Genomic DNA, 19,077 nt, shown 5'->3' with positions numbered 1-19,077 from the left:
TTCTGTTTTTGTCATGTGAAATGTATAATTTTTAGTTAAGTATAAAGAAATAAAAGTTATATTCCAGATTGATATTTTGATAAACTGAATAGGACAATTTTAAAAAGCAGTGACCAGCAGACAAGATACCTATGTGTCTTGTCTACATTGCTGGGACAAAGAAGATGTCATTTTATGAGAAGGGAATATATGATTTTGCAAAACCATTCCTTGGATAAAGGGTTAGGTACTGGGAACACTTGAATAGCTATCTCAGCCAAGATCCTATATTGCAGTTCAAAACAAAGGTAAAAATAAAAACAAACAAACAAACAAACAAAACCCCTCCATATCTCTATAGCAGGTATTTTTGGGAAAAAGAGCCAATGGTAACATTGATCATGAAAATTCTCTTATCATCGATATATTATGAATTTCACTTAAGCTTTTAATTATCATACTGCCCTCCACCCCTTATAATGCAAGCAGAGCAGTTTATGTTTTGATGGTTGCTGTATCACTATAATCCAGTTCAGAAAAAAGTTATCAAAATTGATTGCATAAATAATTCAATGAATGTTAAGATAAAATGGCCAATGTATAATTCATGCAATAAATCTGGTGATCTTTATTTTGTATTGATTATAAATGAACTATTTTATACGCAAAACAAATGTGTACAATACCACCAAACGTTTTAGTGATTAAATTCACAAATTTCTAAATCTGTAGTAGCTCATATGGGACACAAAAGTTATTCTGGGATTTTATAAAATTGTGTGATCAACATTTCTACATCTCATTATAATATCTGTTTTTTTGTATTTTAAAAACACGTGCTCATATGCTGTAACAACTTACATATAACATGTTTTAGGGTTGAACAAGATGTAAGAAATCATCTGCAATAATATAGCATTATAAGCTCAGTGACAAGCATGAATCTTAGAATTTCATTTGAATACAAATGCGTTGCTAGATTTGCTGTTTAGAAACTGAACAGATCAATTGTAACCAATTTAACAAAATGCAGATTTTTTTAAAACTAGGTCTGTGTTACCTGTGGAAAAATGATATTGAAGGGACCTTGCTCATAGTTTTAGATTACCAAAAAGTATATAGTTGGAAATGGCAGATCATATTTTATGGGCACAGTCAATATCAGTTGAAGGGAATGTAAGTAAGACTAGTTGTAATTTAAATTGCAGTACAGACACTCAGATTTTAAAATTCTATGCCAAATATCAACAACTATGCCTCAGATAATGCATTTAATTCCAGGAAAAGCATGCCATCCTGGTGTCATGCTTCCTGTCAATAGCACCACCGCCTTCTTCTCCACCTTCCTGGTGACAGGCATTCCTGGACTGGAGGCTGTGCACATCTGGATCTCCATACCCTTCTGTGCCATGTTCTTCATTACCTTGGTGGGTAATGTGACCGTCATGACAGTTATCTGGCGGGAGCAGACCCTCCATGTGCCTATGTATCTCTTCCTGGCCATGCTAGCTGCCTCTGATCTGGGCCTGTCCCTCTTCACCTTCCCCACAATGCTGAGGATCTTCTGGCTGGATGCTCGAGAGCTGACTGTTTCTGCTTGCTTCACCCAAATGTTCTTTACTCACACCTTCCAGGATTTTGAGTCAGCCACCATATTGGCAATGGCCTTTGACCGCTATGTGGCCATTTCTCGTCCACTGCACTATTCTTCCATCCTCACAAATAGTGTGATCACCAGGATAGGTTTGGCCATTGTTTCACGAACCTTGACTGTGCAGGTGTCCCTCCCCATCCTCTTGAGGAGGCTGTGCTTCTGTCGCTCCAATGTGCTTTCTCATTCCTACTGCCTGCACCCTGACATTATAACGCTCTCTTGCTCCAACACTAGAATCAATAGCAGTTTGGGATTGTTTGTGGTGCTCTCTACCATGGGACTTGACTTTTTGCTCATTCTCTTTTCTTATGTGCTGATATTGAAAACTGTGCTGAGAATTGCTTCCCATGGTGGCCGTCTCAAGGCCCTCAACACCTGCGTCTCCCATGTCTCTGCTATGGTTGTCTTCTTCACACCCATGATGTGCCTGTCCATGCTGCACCGCTTTGGCCCAAGACTTCCCTCACATGTCTATGTGACCTTGGCCAACATGCACTTCCTTATTCCTCCTGTGATGAACCCCATTGTCTATGTTGTAAAAACTAAGCAGATGAGGGATAAAATATTTAAGTTTTTCATCAAAAGATGAGCTGGAGAATCAAGGTGACATTTATAAAATATTTTATAAATGGATAGTTTGGAATAACATTAAACCAACATTTCATGATTGGCTAGAAATGGCAGAAAGGTAGGAGGATCTTAATATTAATATATTTTCTCAGTCATGTCTTTTTCCCTTTCTGCTGTAGTTCTCCTACAATTTAGTCATGGAAGTTTTATTTGTGAAAATCATCTTCCACAGTCTGGGCAGTAATTAAAAATATAGCATGTATTGTTGTTAACACTCTCAAACTCCTGGCCTCCAAAAGTTCTGGGATTATAGACATGAACCACTGCACCTGGCTGTTCTTAACACTCGAACATATAAACTTAACATTGGAGTATGTTTTATTTTATGTTTATTCATAATTGTAATTTAATTCCTATACCTCTTACTATATAATATTTTGTTTGATTTTATTCTATGCCCCCAAGTCTCTCTCTAAATCTGAGTTTTTAAATCAGCCAATTTAAATTAATTCAGATTAAGAGAAGGTGGTTCAGAGATTCTTAAGCACGTTCAGTGTAGAGATGATGGTGTCTTGACTCTGGTAAGACAACCATCCAGACATCAAAAAATACAATGATTTTTTTTATCTTTTTGGTATCAACTTCAGGACTTCAAGAAAAAAAAAAATTCTAAGAAAACCTTGTTACTTGCCAGTCTGAGTTTTACCTAACTCTGTAGATAAGGTAGCAGTGTCACCTTGTGCTTGTTATCAGAAAGGAACCTGAAAAGATTTGCAATTAAAATAAGCAGCACCGTTTTATAACCATATAAACTAATGGAACTTTCCCTGTTCCATTTCTAAGTTAGAAATTTACAAAAAATTTTAAAATTAGAATAATTTTAATTTTGAAATTAAACTTTTAACTAAAATAATTTGATAAGAAAAAGCCAAAGAATGTTCCAACATGACAATACTGTTTTACATTCCTAGTAGAAAAAAATAACAGTTCCCATTTCTTCATATCTTTGACCACATTTGATAGTTTGGTTTTTTTTGCTTTTTCTTTTATTTTTATCCAAACCAGAATGTGTGCACTAAAAGCTCATTTTTGCTTTACTTCACATTTCCTTAAAGAGCAATGATGCTAAGCATTTTTTTTCCTATTTGCATATTTTCTTTTGTTAAGAGTCTTTAGGCATTTTCCATATCTTATTTGCCCATTTTTAAAATTGGTTGTTAGGACATCTTTATACATTCTACTATTAGACCTTTCTTAGAATCTCATGAATATTTTCTCATGGATTGTGTCTTGCTTTCATTTTCTTGGGGGGTATCTTCTGATAATCAGAATTTTTAAAAAAAATTAGATGAAGACACGTTTATTTTATTTTTCTCATGACTAGTGAACTCATTGTCCTATCTTTAAAAAAAAAGCCTAATCTAGGGTTATGAGAACACTCTCCTATGTTTTCTTATACAAATTTTAGCTTTTATATTTAGATCTAGGTTCCATCTCAAATTTTTGTTTATTATGTAAGTAGGAGTCAAAATCCACTTTGTTTTTCAATTGTTATTTTGTTGTTCCAACATTATTCATTGCAAATATTTTTCATTCCCATTCAATTAGTTTGACCAAAGTTGATTAATCATATGCATGTGGATACTGGAGATTCCCTTGCATTGATTGATTGTTCACTCTCTCCCTGTGCTCATACCATACTGTTTTAAGTACTGTAGCTCTATAATAAGGCTTGCAATCCTGTAGTGTGAATCATCCAACGTTTTAATACTTTTTAGAATTTATTTGATTCTTCAATTCTTCTAATTAGTTTTTTTCTGTATAAATTTTAGAATTAGCATGTAAATTTCTAAAAAGAATCTGCTGAGATTTGGATTGGTATTGAATTAAATCTATAGATAAATTTGGGGAAGAAATCACATATTAAAAATAATAATATAAGCTGCATATAACTAAACAGACCAAATAAACAAGCAAAATAAAAATATTGACTAAAATTAGTTTTATTAAATATATATTTTTATGCCAATGCCCATTATTACCTAGGTTTCAATGCCCAAGCCTATTCCTTATATATTCATAGACCTATTCAGAAACAGATAATCTGATCTATACTTGATAAATTATCTAAATTACATACCTATTTTATGTAAGGAGTTGTCTTAGTTGAGATGCTATAACAAAAAAAATCTTGGACTGGGTAGCTTAAACAACAGAAATTTATTTCTCATTGTTCTGGAGATTGAAAAGTTCAAGATCGAGGCACCTACATCTTCAGTGTCTGGTGGGAGCCCATTTGCTGGCTCATGGTACTTTTTTGCTGTGTCCTCACATGGTAGAAGGGGTGAGAATCTCTTCAGGGCTGTGTTCCTCAACCCCCAGGCCACCACCCAGTACCATTTCATGGTCTTTTAGGAACCAGGCTGCAAACCAGGCTGCACATTACCACCTCAGCTCTTCCTTCTTCCCTACCCTTGTCTGTGGAAAAATTGTCCTCCATGAAACCAGTCTCTGGTGCCAAAAAGGTTGGGGACTGCTGCTCTAAGGCATTAATTCCATTAATGAGGCTCTGCTCTCATGGCCTAATCACTTCCCAATGGCTGACCTTCTAACCTAATCTCATTGGTGATTAGGTTTTAACATATGAATTTGAGGGCTCATAAACATTCAGATCACACCAGGAGTATTTCTTGTTAAATATAAATTAATCAAAAATGGCTGAAGAAATTGAGAACTATAAATGGAGTATATGTATATTACATCTAATATATAGTATCATATGAGATATAACTAAAGTTTTTTCTCTCAGTATTAAGGCACAGTGCAAAATAACATTGAATACAGAATATTAATACATTTTATATATTTCTTTGATACATTACTTGAGATAATTTGTCTCTCATTTTTTTACTGAAAAACCTTAACCCTTAGCATATATCAGAAGAAGTGTGAAAGGGAGTCAATCTGCAAATAATAATAATAGTAATAATTATAATAACAAACATCAGTTTCCACACATTATAACCACCAAATAGGATGTTCACTGCACTGTAAATTTCAAGTGCACTGTGTCATTTTTAGATCTAGTTTCTTTTCATTTTTAACCATAGCTACTTTCCTTTGGGACCTTCTACCAATTTTAATAATCCAGACCCTTTTCAGACCCCAGGTTCGATTAGTTGACTTCACAAAGATACATATTTTTAAATTTCCTGAATTATTTCTTATATTCCCTACTCCCCATCTGGAGCCAGTCTCGCTATTTTTCTAAATTTCCAGTTGAACTGCAGTTCAGCCCAGATGAAACTCTAGTTTATGAGTCTGAAAGCTTATATTTGAGGTCTATAAAGAAGACAAAACCGATAGAATATATGTTATTTTATTATCTATATGAGATTCATTATAAGAAATTGGCTCACATGACTATGCAGGGTGGGAAGTCCCAAGATCTGTAGTCGATAAGCTGGAGACCCAAGGACAGCTGATGAGGTAGTTCCAACCATGTCCAAAGGCCTGATACCCAGGGGAGCTGATGGTGTAAATTCCAATCCAAAAGCCCAGAGCTGTGAGATCAAGAAGAGCAGGTTTTTTAGATTGAGCCTGAAGGCAGGAAAAGATCTATGTTTTAGGACAAGTAGGCAAGGAGAAGGATTTCCCTCTCACTCAGCCTTTTTGTTCTCCTCAGGTCTTCAACTGATTGGATGAAGGCCATTCAATTAGAGAGGGTAATCTGCTTTACTCAGTCTACCAATTCAAATGTAAATCTCACCCAGAAACATCCTCATAGACCTACAGAAGAATGTTTGATCCAATGGCTGGGAACCAGTTGGGCCAGTCAAGTTGACAAAAAATTAACCATCATAAAGCTGAATTGCTTTTAATTCTCCAGGAACGGATATTATTTTCAGGATATCAAGAAATTGTCTCCAGGGCCAAGAAAACTAGATATTTCTGAGAATAGACTCTCTTGTAGGCTTTGAAAATTCATTCTGTCAAGAGCACATAATGACATAAATTGCATCCCTTAAGGGAGTAATCATCACCATTAATGCCACCATTACCAAGACTGTCTTTGGGCTATGATTCCAGGAGCAAAAAGGAACATCATGATTATTAATTAATCTTTCTAGGCACCTTCCTCAAGAAAATTCTGGAAATCAAAAATACATATTTTGGTATTCAAAAATGTAGCATTTCCCATTATATACAATAGATTGGCATTTTGTTCTACAAATATAATATGCGATTACGTATTTAGCATGAGTCTTCTTGACTCTAACTATTTTAGGCCTGGATTTAGACCTAGAAATTAAAGTAATATATTCTAAACTCTACAGATCTAAGCAAAGAAATGGTGAACTGCCTGTTATGGGTGGGTGTAAGAGTGGAAAACTCACTAGGTGTTCACAGTGCGGGGGGGAAAAAAGATTGCTCGCACAGAGATCACAGAGATATACAAAAGTAAAACGTTTATTTTATTATCTCTGGAATATGGGCAAGTTGTTCCAGTGAGACAGCCTTATCGCTGGGGGTGTGATTTTATGATGATTTCACCCCTGAGATATGGTTTTGGGTGCTCACTGAGGCCTGAAGCTTGTGTTGCCTGCTGTCCACTCAGGAGCTATTCAAGGTTGTAAAAAGCAAATTCTAAAAGGCAATTTTTAGTCAATAGGTCTAGCGATTGTAAAAAAAAAAAAAAAAAAAAAAATTACATTTCCTTATTGTCTGCTTGGCTCATTTTAGATGTTTTGAAAACAGAGCCCCACTGGGTGCCTGATAGTGAGAGGGAGAGAGAGAGAGTGAGAAAGCTCATGCGATTGACTTTAGCCCTTACTGAAAAACTGTGAGTTAGATAATTTTTCTGTTATTGATAATATTTTTTTGTTATTTTGCTAGTAAAGCTGTCCTTTCAGTGGGTTCAATCTAATTTCCTAAACTAGAAATGCATTTTTATCTAAAGTCTTAGAGATCACATTTTTACAGCTTGATCACCCCAAAGACTAAAACAAATAAACAAATAAAAAGGGCAGACAATTCAGTGAATAAAGACCCATCTTTTCAACAAATATTACTGAAACAGCTGGACATCCAGATGCAGAAAGATGAGTCTAGATATATACCTTACATATTTTGAAAAATTTAACTGAAAATGGATTATGTACCTAAATGTAAAACACAAAACTATGAAATTTCTAGTAGATAAAATGTGAGAAAATCTAGGTGACCTGGAGTTTGGCAATGGCTTTTTAGATACAGGACCAAAAACATGATCTAGGAAAGAAAAAATGATAGGTTGGACTGTATTAAAATTAAAAAATTCTGTGATAGACACTGTTAAGAGAATAAAAGACAAACCACAGACTGGCTTTTCTGCTAAAGTACTTGTATCCAAAATAAATAAAGAAACCTTAGAACTCAACAAGAAATCAATTTAATTTTAAAAAGAGGAAGACATATGAATAGATACCTAACCAAAGAACATATATGAATGACAGAGAAGCATGTGCAAAGGTATTCAATATCATATTTGTCAGGGAATTGCAAATTAAAATGACAATATAATCCCACTGTATTTATATTGTAATGGCTTAAATCCAAAACATTGACAACGGGAAATGAACTCTCATTCACTGATGCTGAGAAGGCAAAATGGTAAAGACACTTCGGAAGACAGTTTCTTATAACACTAAACATACCGTTATCATACAACCCAGCAGTCACGATCCTCTGTATTTTCCAAATGAGTTGAAACTTATTTTTACTCAAAAATCTGCACATTTATTTATTTATAATTGCCAAACTTGAAAGCGACCGAAAGGTCCTTCAATAGGTGAACAAACAAACCAAACAGCCGCCGCCTGAGAGGAGCCGGCGGGGGACGGTGGCCCGCGAGGCTCTTCGCAGACAACATGGCGGCGACGACCGCGAGCCAGGCCAGTCCGCGGCGGCAGCGGCGGGGCCTCGCGCGCGGCAGGGCGGCCTGGGCTTCGGCCCCCCTCGGGTTCCCTGGAAGCGGCCGGCGGCCAGCGTGGGAGTAGCAGCAGAGGCCCAGGCTCCAGCGCGACCCTCTCCTCCCCCTCAGCCTGAGCCAGGGGAGGCCAGGCGGCCCGGGTGGCTGGAGTGAGGGGGTCCGCCGGCCTAGAATGGGAATTCCCTTCACCAGGATATGGAGACTGTTCAATCACCAGGAGCACAAAGTTATCATTGTCGCGCTGGATAATGCAGGGAAAACTATACTTTACCAGTTTTCTGTGAATGAAGTTGTGCATACATCCCCTGCAATAGGAAGTAATGCAGAAGAGGTAATGATTAATAATACACGTTTCCTAATGTGGGATATTGGTGGCCAAGAATCTCTTCGTTCCTCCTAGAACACTTACTATACTAACACGGAGGACCTACGGGAAAGCGAGATTGCTGAGTTTTGCTAATAAACAAGATGTTATAGAATGCATGACTGTAGCAGAAATCTCCCAGTTTGAAGCTAACTTCACCAGTGGCACCTCCAGGCATGCTGTGCTCCTACTGGTGAAGGACTGTGCCAAGGGCTTGAATGGATGATGTCACGACTTAAGATGAGATGGTCTCTACTGACCTCTTCTTATAGACTTTGTGTAAACGAAGTGCTGGACTTTGCCTGAAAGCTGCAAAAATTAATGGTTTAGATATATCTATAATAAACTGATTTAAACTGTTTCTAGAAGAAGAAAAATCAAGACCACTTATTTGAAATCAAAGATGAAGTCTCATCTTCCAATTTGCTTTCTCATTAGTTCCTTCCAAAGTAAGTTATTAAAGCTGTGATTGACATTTTTCTCATAATGAATCCTCTCAGGACATTGTGTACCCAGTGGTAAGTACAAAGGGAGAGGAAGACATTTTGAACTTTAAGAGCTCTATTATCAGTATCACCCTCCCTAGTTGAATGTTCTCTTCTTGTTCCATTAAGTCAACATACAAATCAGCACAGATATTCAGTTTCCAATATTTTAAAATGTAATGTTACTTATGAAAAGTATTTTGTATAAGGTTGTGTATATACTGTGTATATGCCTCACATTCCAGTTAATGGCTTTATGTTCTAAAGAAAAGCAAATAATACAAAAATTAATAATATCCTTAGCTATAACCATAATGAGATAAATACTGGTGTTGGTATTAAGTGCCATTTTGTACACTTACCTTATGTTCTCTGTATTGTATTAACCAACCCCCAAAATCATTGAGCTGCTCTTAAAAAAAAAAAAAAAAGGAAAAGGAAAAAGCTTGGAAAAGAAAAAGTGATACATCTACACAGTGAAAAATTATTCAGCAATTAAAATAAGTGAGCTATCAACCCACAAAAAAGGAGGCTTAAATGCATATTACATGTACAAAGCCAATCTGAAAGGGCTACAATACTGTATGATTTCAACTACATGATACTGTAAGAAAAGTAAAATGTGGAAACAGTGAAAAGATCAGCATTTCCCAGGGGGCTAAAGAGAGAGATGAATAGGTGAGTACAGGGTATTTTTAGGGCAGTGAAGCGATTGACTATGACACTGTGATGGTTGCTATATGTCATTATACCTATGATACTGTCATGGTTGCTAAACATCATAAGATATTGTATAGGTTCTGATAAATATAAAATGAGATGTAGCAACCATGACAGTGTCATACACAATAGTTTCACTCAAGCAAGCTGTTCACACTAGGGGAAACTGGGCGAGGGAAGTAAGGAGATCGATGTACTTAATTTTTCTGTAAACCCAAAATTGCTCTTTGAAGTAAAATTATTAACTAAAAAAAAAGATGGATTTGAAAAGTGGGAGTTCTTCAAATATCTCATCACACTTCTCCCTCAGTAACCTCAAAATACACACTAAAAGATATCTGGTACTTATTAAAATGTATTAAAATTTTCTCAAGAAATTTGCCTTGTCATAAAAGATGTCCATGTTTCAGAAGAGTCATGCAATAGAAAATCTTCTTATTTTTAATACTATTCTGTAAGAACTAAGTACTGAGCTGGCAAAAATGTGTAGCTATGTTGTTCAGAGACTTGGTCTGGGATGGAAAATCATCAAATGCAGTTCAAAATTGGAAAATACTTCACAAGTGTGAAAGACATCATTTAATGAGCTAATCCAAATGCTGACTGTGGGGTCTCAGGTGTAAAGGCAGTTACTCAGAATAAAAATACCCCAAAGACTTATCATCCAGAGTTTATTCCCTGGGTTGTTCTTCTAGCTATCAGTGTACAGTACATATATATATATGTGTGTGTGTGTGTGTGTATCTGTACTGTACACTGTACATATGTATATATGTATATCTCCTCTGAGTTCTTATAAGCTAGACATGACTGTTTTGCCTAAGACCTAGGAATATCAATACAGGAGGTACAAAGTGGAAATTCAAGGTCTGACTTTTTATGTTCCCAATGATTTAGAAAAATCATGCCTCTAAAAGGTAAAATTTAGGATAGTTTGTAGCAAAAATTATAGGTTCTGCAATAGGATCCTTGGATGTGATAACAGATTTTACATACTCATAGTAATATGACCTTGGGAAAGTTAATCCTTTAGTGCCTGAGTTTCCTCTCCTGTAAAACTGGGAGAATAGCAATAGCTATCTAATACTGCATGTGTGACCCTTAAATTGGATAATACATATAAAGTGCTTAAAACAGTTTTTAGGAAAATATTGAGTACCTTGTAAGCACTGATAAATATTTCCAGTTGTTATTATTATTTGCTATTACTGCTATATTGCCAATACTTGTGCTGATATGTGATAATACTTCTATTTAAATATTCTGATATTTGCTATGTGGTTGATATACAGCAAAGTCAGGCACTCCTGGGAGACAACTAAGCAAATAAAGCAAAGTCTCAGTCTTAAGTGGCTAATAAAATTATGGTTGCACCTGCCTATTATAAACCAAATAACCATTGAAATAAATCTCTGTCTTGTAGTTTTCAAAAGCCACTTCATCTATTTTATGTGTTTGACTTTGTACCAGAACTTTTGTATTTTCTTCCTCATCTGAATTAGAGACAAACAGAACAGTGAAACAGTGTGAGGGAGAATGAGGCAAATATGTGTTTATAATGTGTTTATAATGTGATGTTGTGCCCTACTTCCTTGTTAAAAGGTTAGGATAATCTGAAAGGAAAATTTCAGTTACCATAAGGGATGATTGATAGGTATCTTGAAATACAGGGTAGTGTTTCATCTGCTTTGTGTTGGGATAGCCCAGATGCAAGTTGGAGACTGTGGAGATTTCAGATTTTGGTAGTTGTTTTAAAACTGAATAACATTTATTATTGATAACTTCAAAACTTCTAAGAGTTACAGTCAAAAAGCGCTGATAAACATGGAGAGAGAAAGACTTTGTTAAAAGTACTACTTTTAATTATTATCTTAACCAACTGAATTAATGCATTTTAGTAATGGAAAATTAATAATTTTATAATTTGAGACATCTTTTTAGAGAAAAGATATTTTTATTTTAAACTTTTATTTGATGTCCTAAAAATAAAAAAAAATGTGTTATTTATTTTATTTTATTTTTATTTATTTATTTTTTTTTGTGACAGAGTCTCACTTTGTTGCCCAGGCTAGAGTGCCGTGGAGTCAGCCTAGCTCACAGCAACCTCAAACTCCTGGACTCAAGCAATTCTTCTGCCTCAGCCTCCTGAGTAGCTGGGACTACAGGCATGCACCACCATGCCTGGCTAATTTTTTTTATATATTTTTAGTTGTCCAGCTAATTTCTTTCTATTTTTAGTAGAGACGGGGTCTCGCTCTTGGCCAGGCTGGTCTCGAATTCCTGAGCTCGAAAGATCATCCTGCCTCGGTTTCCCAGAGTGCTAGGATTACAGGCGTGAGCCACCGCGCCTGGCCAACACCTGTTGTTTTTAAAAGGTTGCTGTAATTTGATCTCGTTCTTTTGGTGGTAAATATGAAAATGTCAGTCACTCTACTAAGTGGAAGATGCCCTCAAGTATTAAATAATTATGGGCCTTGACATTTTTCAGTGATTTTCCTGTTTAAAAGAGAATATACTATCCCCTGAATTTTTTTTTGTCTTCTTTGACTCTATGCTATTGATCCTTGTGAGTTAATGCTTATTAGAGTATGGATAATATAGCAACTTCTGACCAGCACTTTAAATTTTATGCTAACTCAGTCATTCTCTTCAAGGGTATGGATGAGAGACAGAGGAGTGAATTTGTGTGTGTGTGTGTGTGTGTGTGTGTGTGTGTGTGTGTGTGAGAAAACTTAGACCAAGAGAACATATTTCACAACTTACGGTGGAAAATGAGAATTTGAATCTTCATGCTGCCTCCAGTGTGTATTAATTTGTAGTCCAACCCATCTCCTCCACAACAATTTCTATCCACAGAAAAATGAATTATTCTCTCCAGTCTTCTTTTCAGTATTATAGAGAGAAAAGAGGAAACTAATTTTTTGTAGTTAGGAATTTATTATCAAGTTAACAAAGCAAAAGCTCTATACACAGAACAGTTAAAAGTCCCAAAGACATGCACATAAATTATGTGGTTACAACAACTGGCATAAAAAAAGGATTCAACTCTTAATTTTTCTGATTCATGAATTTTTTTTTTTCTAAGAAAACAGTGTGTCCTATAAAAAGGGAGTGAGTTTCCCACAATCATTCAGTTATTTATAACTTATCTCAGGCTATTTTACTCATGGTCCTTATTGCTTTCACGTCATCATGTCAAAATTAATAGTTAGGACTTGAATAAGATGAAGGAATAAATACACATTTTCCACTACCATGTATTCTAGTTATCTCTGTTTTCCATTTAATAGACTTTGGTCACTTCTCTGCAACCACATCCAACTATACATCTACTCAATTCACTGCCTTTCTGCTGATGGGTGTCCCAGGATTAGAAGACTTCCAGATTTGGATTTCCATTCCTTTCGGCTTCATGTACCTCTTGGCTGTGATGGGCAATGGCCTGGTTATGGCAGTGGTGGCCTGGGACAGGAACCTCCATAAACCCATGTATCTTTTCCTGGCCATGCTGGCACTCAATGATGTCCTCCTTTGTACTGTCACAGTCCCCAAAATGCTTCTCATCTTCTGGCAAGGCCCTTCTCTGTCAACATTTCCTGCCTGCCTCACACAGATGTTTTTTGTTCATGCTCTATTCCTTTCTGAATCTGCTATTCTGTTGGCCATGGCTTTTGATCGTTATGTGGCTATCTGTGCACCACTTCATTACACGACCCTACTTACAGGTTCTCTCATTGTCAAGGTGGGCCTGGCTCTAGTGGCTCGGAGTGTGGCTGTAGTCATCCCTGGTGTCCTTCTTATTCTCCGGCTGCATTTCTGCAGGAGCAACATCATCCGCCATACCTACTGTGAGAACATGGGCATTGCCAAGTTGGCCTGTAATAGCATCACCCTTAACAGCATTTATGGGCTCACTGCTGCTCTTCTCACCACAGGGCTGGACTTTGTCCTCATCTCCCTCTCCTACTGGCTAATCTTGAGAACAGTCTTCGGACTACCTTCTAGGAAGGCCCAGACAAAGGCCTTTGGAACCTGTGGAGCTCATATATGTGTCATCTTGATATTTTATATTCTGGCCTTCTTTTCTTTCTTTACTCATCGCTTTGGGCACCATGTGTCTAGGCAAACCCTTATCCTCCTGGCCAACCTCTACTTACTGGTACCACCTACCATGAACCCCATTGTTTATGGGGTAAAGACCAAAGAGATAAGAATGCGAGTACTAGGGCTCTGTAGCCAACCAAAATGAAACAACAAGATACAGGGGAATCCAGGGTTGGTTTAACAGGTTTAATTATCAAGTCTGAATCAATCTGGGCAGATCTATCCCCAGAATACCTAACATTTGAATAGAGCTTAAAATATTCATATTTCCAAGTGCTATCTTCCCAACATGGTGTAAACAGGAAATTGACAGGGAATTTAGGCACTATCAACAGGTGTTTCAACATATAAAGGTAATAATCAGTGGGATATCAGCATAACAATGTAGATAATTTAAATATGCTTTTTGTAATACAGGACCTCTCTTCTATATCAGTTTTCTAGGGACAGGACAAAATGTAAACTCCATGAGGTCAGGGATTACTTCTGATCCTAGTCTCACTACTAAATCTGCAAGAACCAGAATATACAAGTAATTTAACAAATACTTATTGAATAGATAAATAGTTTAATTAATTAAATAATAAACATTAATTGTTTATGTAATAAACTCCCTATACGTCCTTATGTGTAAGACCTATAGGTAAAATACTTCTTTTTCTTTCCTCTCAAAAACCTTTCCCTTAGTTTCCAGAAAACATCTGTTTCTCATTTCCTTTAATACCTTATTGTAATACTATTTTGGTTATGCCTGTTAGAAATTCACTTTGATTAGATTAAGTTACCAAAAAAGCAAGATATTCCATGAAAATATTCTGAGTTATATCATGACACCAAGAATAAGTTGAATAACTATGACTCAGGAAGGACAAAAGCCAGGCTGCTATAGTATCTCAAAAGCAGGAGAGCATGAACTTCTCTAATGCAGGTGGTGACACCAACCTGTCTTAGCTGCAATGATTTGGGGATAATAAGTATAATTTCCCCAGATTGGGTCTGATTGCTAAACTTGAATCCATCTGTAATATCCCTTAGTATTTTGATTTAATAGGCATGAAAGTGGGTCAGTGCAGTTCTTAAGAAGAGGAAATTATGGGAAACGATCAGGATTACGTTCACTGGACTCATTTGGGGTTTTTTGATAACCACATGCAATTGTCCTGGTTCAGCTCCTCCCATACCAAGTGTTCTTGCTAATTATATTTTATAGTACCTGGGACATACTTTATCATCTATAAACTTATCTGCCATATTTTCTGCAATGTAATCCCTCTTTACCACTAGAAAATATTCATCTCTAGATTAATAAAAGAAATCTTAATAAAATATTTCCCAGCCATCGAGATAATAAAATGTGTTTCATGAACATAATATTAACATATACATGGTCTGGTGGTTGAATTAATTGGATTGAGTGTCTTGAAAAATCTATAATGGTATCGTTCACTTTAAAAATGCATATGGATATTTCTAGATTTTGTGTGTAACCAGGTGGCTATCCATGCTGCCTTTTAATGATTTTTTTTATTGTTCAAGTTATTATATTGAATGACTACATGGCAAAGTGGGATGATGAAGTGTTTTTCAACAATGCTTTATATGCAAGAAACTGCCAAGCATTTAGTTGGTGAAGGGGATAATAATGTTCTCTGATATTTTTTTTTACTGCTATCATGTTTTGCCACAGAGGGTGTTTTGCAGCATAAAGATAATGAGTGCATAATCCAAAGGATAGCAATTGATATTATGAAAATAATTGCATTGCATTTTTACCTAATGATAGAAGAGTAGAACACGAAAATTATTATTTCAGCTTCTTTATACTTTTTACAGATTCTGCAGAAATACAGAGAATGCTTTCAGAACTCATGATGTTATCTAACAAGGTAATATGAGTAAGAATATCTCCTAATTTTTAAAACTATATGCAAATGAAATAGATGGTCCATTTATATTATAGTAAGTTTAGGCATGACCAAAAGAGCTTCTTGTTTTAGAAGCACTACCTATATAATAGAATAGTGAACTCTAGCCTTTATCAAGTTTCTAAAAGTAAGATAATGCTTCTGTTCTAAATTCATAATACAATGTTCTGATCCATTTATTTATTCATTCATATATTCAGTCCCTTGTCTCTTCACTAATTTTATTTTACTGAGAAGGATTATCTTAAGTGATAATATGTGTTTTCTAAATGTTTTTGTAAAAATATATTTTACAAATATAATTCTAATAATAAATTTTAACAGCTAGTATAGTAGATGATGATTTGCAAACACAAATATTTGGTAATTAATATAAATAATCACTTGAAATAATTTTTCTGAAATGTAAATTAAAAATCTAGGATTCAATATATTTTTTTTTTTATTTCAGCTTATCATGGGGATACATAAGTTTAGGTCATATACATTGTCCATGTCCTGCCCATCCCCCCGAGTCAGAGTCCCAAGCACGTCCGTTCTCATTCTCCAGACAGTGCGCCTGGTACTCATCATGTAGTCATACCTCCATCCCCTCTCCCCCCCACCTCCCCGGGTCTGCACCTTCAAGCATGACCATTCCCCAGAGGGTGTGCAATGCACTCGTCATGTAGGCATACACCCATCCCCTCCCCCCACCCCCCATCCCAGTCTGATATCCAATTGGTATCCTTCCCCGATGTACATTTAGGTGATGATCAGGGAAACCAGTTTTCTGGTGAGTACATGTGATGCTTGTTTTTCCATTCTTTGGATACTTCACTTAGTATAATGGGTTCCAGCTCTCTCCAGGAGAACCAAAGAGATGTCGTATCATCGTTATTTCTTATAGCTGAGTAGTACTCCATGGTATACATATACCACAGTTTACTAATCCATTCGTGGATTGATGGGCACTTGGGTTGTTTCCACATCTTTGCAATTGTGAATTGTGCTGCTATAAACATTCGGGTGCAGGTGTCTTTGTTAAAGAATGACTTTTGTTCTTCTGGGTATATGCCCAATAATGGGATTGCTGGATCAAATGGTAGGTCTACTTGAATCTGTTTAAGGTATCTCCATATTGCTTTCCATAGGGGTTGCACTAGTTTGCATTCCCACCAGCAGTGTATGAGTGTTCCTGTCTCTCCGCATCCACGCCAACATGTGTTGTTTTGGGATTTTTTGATAAAGGCCATTCTCACCGGAGTTAAGTGGTATCTCATTTTGGTTTTGATTTGCATTTCCCTGATGATTAGGGATGTTGAGCATTTTTTGATACGTTTTTTGGCCATTCTTATGTCTTCTTTTGAAAAATTTCTATTCATGTCCTTTGCCCATTTTTTGATAGGATTGTTTGATTTTTTCTTGCTGATTTTCCTGAGTTCTAAATAGATTCTTGTTATCAGTCTTTTATCTGATGTGTAGTATGCAAAAATTTTTTCCCATTCTGTAGGCTGTCTGTTTATTTTCGTGACTGTTTCTTTGGCTGTGCAGAAGCTTTTTAATTTAATCAGGTCCCAGTCATTTATTTTTGTTGTTGCTGCAATTGCCTTAGGGGTTTTCTTCATAAATTCTTTGCCTAGACCAATGTCTGTGAGAGTCTTTCCTACATTTTCTTCTAGAATTCTAATCATTTCCCATTTAAGGTTTAAATCTGTTATCCACCGTGATTTGATTTTCGTGAGAGGTGAAATCTGTGGGTCCTGTTTCAGTCTTCTACATGTGGCTATCCAGTTTTCCTAGCACCATTTATTGAATAGGGACTCTTGTCCCCAGAGTATGTTTTTGTCTATTTTGTCAAAGATTAGATGGTTATATGAGGATGGTTTTATATTTGGGTTTTCTGTTCTGTTCCACTGGTCTGTGTCCCTGCCCTTGTGCCAATACCAAGCAGTTTTAAGAACCATAGCTTTGTAGTATAGTTTGAAGTCTGGCAAATCAATACCTCCCATTTTGTTTTTATTGCTTAAGATTGCTTTTGCTATACGGGGTCTTCTCTGATTCCATACAAAGTGTATAATTATTTTTTCTAAATCTGTGAAAAATGATGTTGGTAATTTAATAGGAATTGCATTGAATCTATAGATTACTTTGGGTAGTATAGACATTTTAACGATGTTAATTCTTCCAATCCATGAGCATGGTATGGATTTCCACTTATTTACGTGTTCTGCAATTTCCTTCCTTAGCGTTTCATAGTTCTCTTTATAGAGGTCCTTTACCTCTTTAGTTAAATATATTCCTAGATATTTTATTTTCTTTGTTGCTATTTTGAAAGGTGTTGAGTCCTTAATTTGGTTCTCCGATTGAATGGTATTGGCATATATGAATGCCTCTGATTTGTGTGTATTGACTTTGTAACCTGAGACATTACTGAATTCGTTAATTAATTCCAGGAGTCTCTTGGTTGAGTCCTTGGGGTTTTCCAGATACAACATCATGTCATCAGCGAAGAGTGAGAGTTTGATCTCTTCTGTCCCTATTTGGACACCTTTGATTCTGCTCTCTTGTCTGATAGCTCTCGCAAGGACTTCCAATACTATGTTGAAAAGTAATGGGGACAGTGGGCAGCCTTGTCTGGTTCCAGTTCTGAGTGGGAATGCTTTCAATTTTTCCCCATTCAGTATGATGTTGGCTGTGGGTTTGTCATATATGGCTTGTATTATTTTTAGGTAGGTCCCATTTATGCCTATGTTGTTAAGTGTTTTTATCATAAAAGGGTGTTGAATTTTGTCAAATGCTTTTTCTGCATCTATTGAGAGGATCATATGGTCTTTATTTTTGCTTCTATTTATGTGGTGAATTACATTTATAGATTTTCGTATGTTGAACCACCCCTGCATCTCTGGGATGAAGCCTACTTGGTCGTGATGAATTATTTTTTTAATCAGCACTTGGATACGATTTGCTAGGATTTTATTGAGAATTTTTGCATCTACGTTCATGAGAGAAATTGGTCTGTAGTTTTCTTTTTTTTTGCATCCTTTCCTGGTTTTGATATCAATGTTATATTGGCTTGGTAGAATGTGTTGGGGAGAATTCCATCCTTCTCAATATTGAAGAATAGTTTATGTAGGATGGGCACCAGTTCATCTTTGTACGTATGGTAAAATTCAGGTGTGAACCGATCTGGACCAGGGCTTTTCTTTTTGGGAAGGTTTTTTATTGCTGTTTCAATTTCAGTTCTTGATATTGGTCTATTCAGGAATTCTATTTCTTCCTGATTGAGCTTGGGAAGGCTGTGTGTTTCTAAAAATTTGTCCATT

At 36.1% G+C, this 19,077-nt stretch overlaps 2 protein-coding genes and 1 pseudogene across 2 annotated transcripts; all 3 read left to right on the top strand.

Annotated features, from left to right (window-relative positions):
• Nucleotides 1–1,283: 1,283 nt before the first annotated feature.
• LOC123641764 (olfactory receptor 51G2-like) lies at nucleotides 1,284–2,222 on the top strand. The gene has a single exon (XM_045556703.1). The coding sequence runs from the start codon at nucleotides 1,284–1,286 to the stop codon at nucleotides 2,220–2,222; it is 939 nt and encodes a 312-aa protein (XP_045412659.1).
• A 6,124-nt stretch (nucleotides 2,223–8,346) lies between these two features.
• LOC123642035 lies at nucleotides 8,347–8,844 on the top strand (annotated as a pseudogene).
• Nucleotides 8,845–13,155: 4,311 nt separating this feature from the next.
• On the top strand, nucleotides 13,156–13,992 carry LOC123642034 (olfactory receptor 52D1-like). The gene has a single exon (XM_045556962.1). It carries the CDS (start codon nucleotides 13,156–13,158, stop codon nucleotides 13,990–13,992), a length of 837 nt encoding a protein of 278 aa, XP_045412918.1.
• Nucleotides 13,993–19,077: the final 5,085 nt, after the last annotated feature.

The sequence above is a fragment of the Lemur catta genome, chromosome 7 (genome assembly GCF_020740605.2).
Source record: "Lemur catta isolate mLemCat1 chromosome 7, mLemCat1.pri, whole genome shotgun sequence".
Classification (NCBI taxonomy): domain Eukaryota; kingdom Metazoa; phylum Chordata; class Mammalia; order Primates; family Lemuridae; genus Lemur; species Lemur catta.
The sequence above is the reverse complement of the archived record's forward strand: the minus strand, read 5'-3'. Positions and strand labels throughout refer to the sequence as shown.